General features: G+C 43.5%; 1 protein-coding gene across 2 annotated transcripts in view; it reads left to right on the top strand.

Moving 5' to 3' along the window:
• The window catches only part of FAM71F1 (family with sequence similarity 71, member F1), a 24,587-nt gene that overhangs the window by 9,030 nt on the left and 14,728 nt on the right, over positions 1–829 (top strand). For both annotated transcript variants that reach the window (XM_011995913.1, XM_011995912.1), the window contains exon 4: positions 509–630. In XM_011995913.1, the coding sequence (XP_011851303.1) occupies positions 509–630 (122 nt within the window). The remainder of the gene's footprint in view (positions 1–508; positions 631–829) is intronic.

Raw genomic sequence — 829 nt, 5'->3', positions numbered from 1 at the left:
TCCCAGCTACTTGGGAGGCTGAGGCAGGAGAATTGCTTGAACCCAGGAGGCAGAGGTCGCAGTGAGCCGAGATCACGCCACTGCACTCCAGCCTGGGCATAAGAGTGAAACTCTGTCTCAAAAGAAAAATCCCACTAAATTTCTATAACAAATATATGATTCCCCTACATTTAAGTATAAAACCAAACAGCATAAACTTTATTAAGGCTTATATTAATAGGCTATTCATACATTATATTAAGGTATATTAATAGGAATAAGTATCTGCTAAGTTATGTTAAAAGTATGTAACGAAGATATTATTCTTAAGGCACAAAAGGACATTTTTACCTGTACAAGGAGTGTAAACCAAAAAATATGGCCTCAGAATTGCCTCTGTGAGCAGCTGGTGTGGCTGCACTTTGGAAATTTTTGAGTTCTAACACTTTAGAGTCTGAACCATGATATTACGAAAATGTGAAGACCCCAAGGCCTTAACCACCTGGTTCTGCTTTTTTTCTTCATATAGTTAGTACAGAAGAAACTCCAAGCCTCCCAGCCCAGCGAGAGTCTCATTCAACTAATGGCCAAGGGGGAGAGTGAAGCCCTCTCTCAGATTTTTGCCGACTTACACCAGCAGAACCAGTTGAGGTACGTGACTTAAATCAGGCCAGCCTCTGACATTCCTTCCTGCAACCCAGATGGTCTGGGCTGTGAGATCCAGAAACCAAACATCTTGGTTAATGAGCACAGGGTTTTACGTGACCAGGCATGGTGGCTCACGCCTGTAATCCCGGCACTTTGGGAGGCCGAGGCAGGTGAATCGCTTGAGGTCAGGAATTCAAGACCA

This window comes from Mandrillus leucophaeus, unplaced genomic scaffold (genome assembly GCF_000951045.1).
Source record: "Mandrillus leucophaeus isolate KB7577 unplaced genomic scaffold, Mleu.le_1.0 Scaffold5, whole genome shotgun sequence".
Taxonomy (NCBI): domain Eukaryota; kingdom Metazoa; phylum Chordata; class Mammalia; order Primates; family Cercopithecidae; genus Mandrillus; species Mandrillus leucophaeus.
Note: the sequence above shows the minus strand (reverse complement) of the source record. Positions and strands in the feature narration are given on the sequence as shown.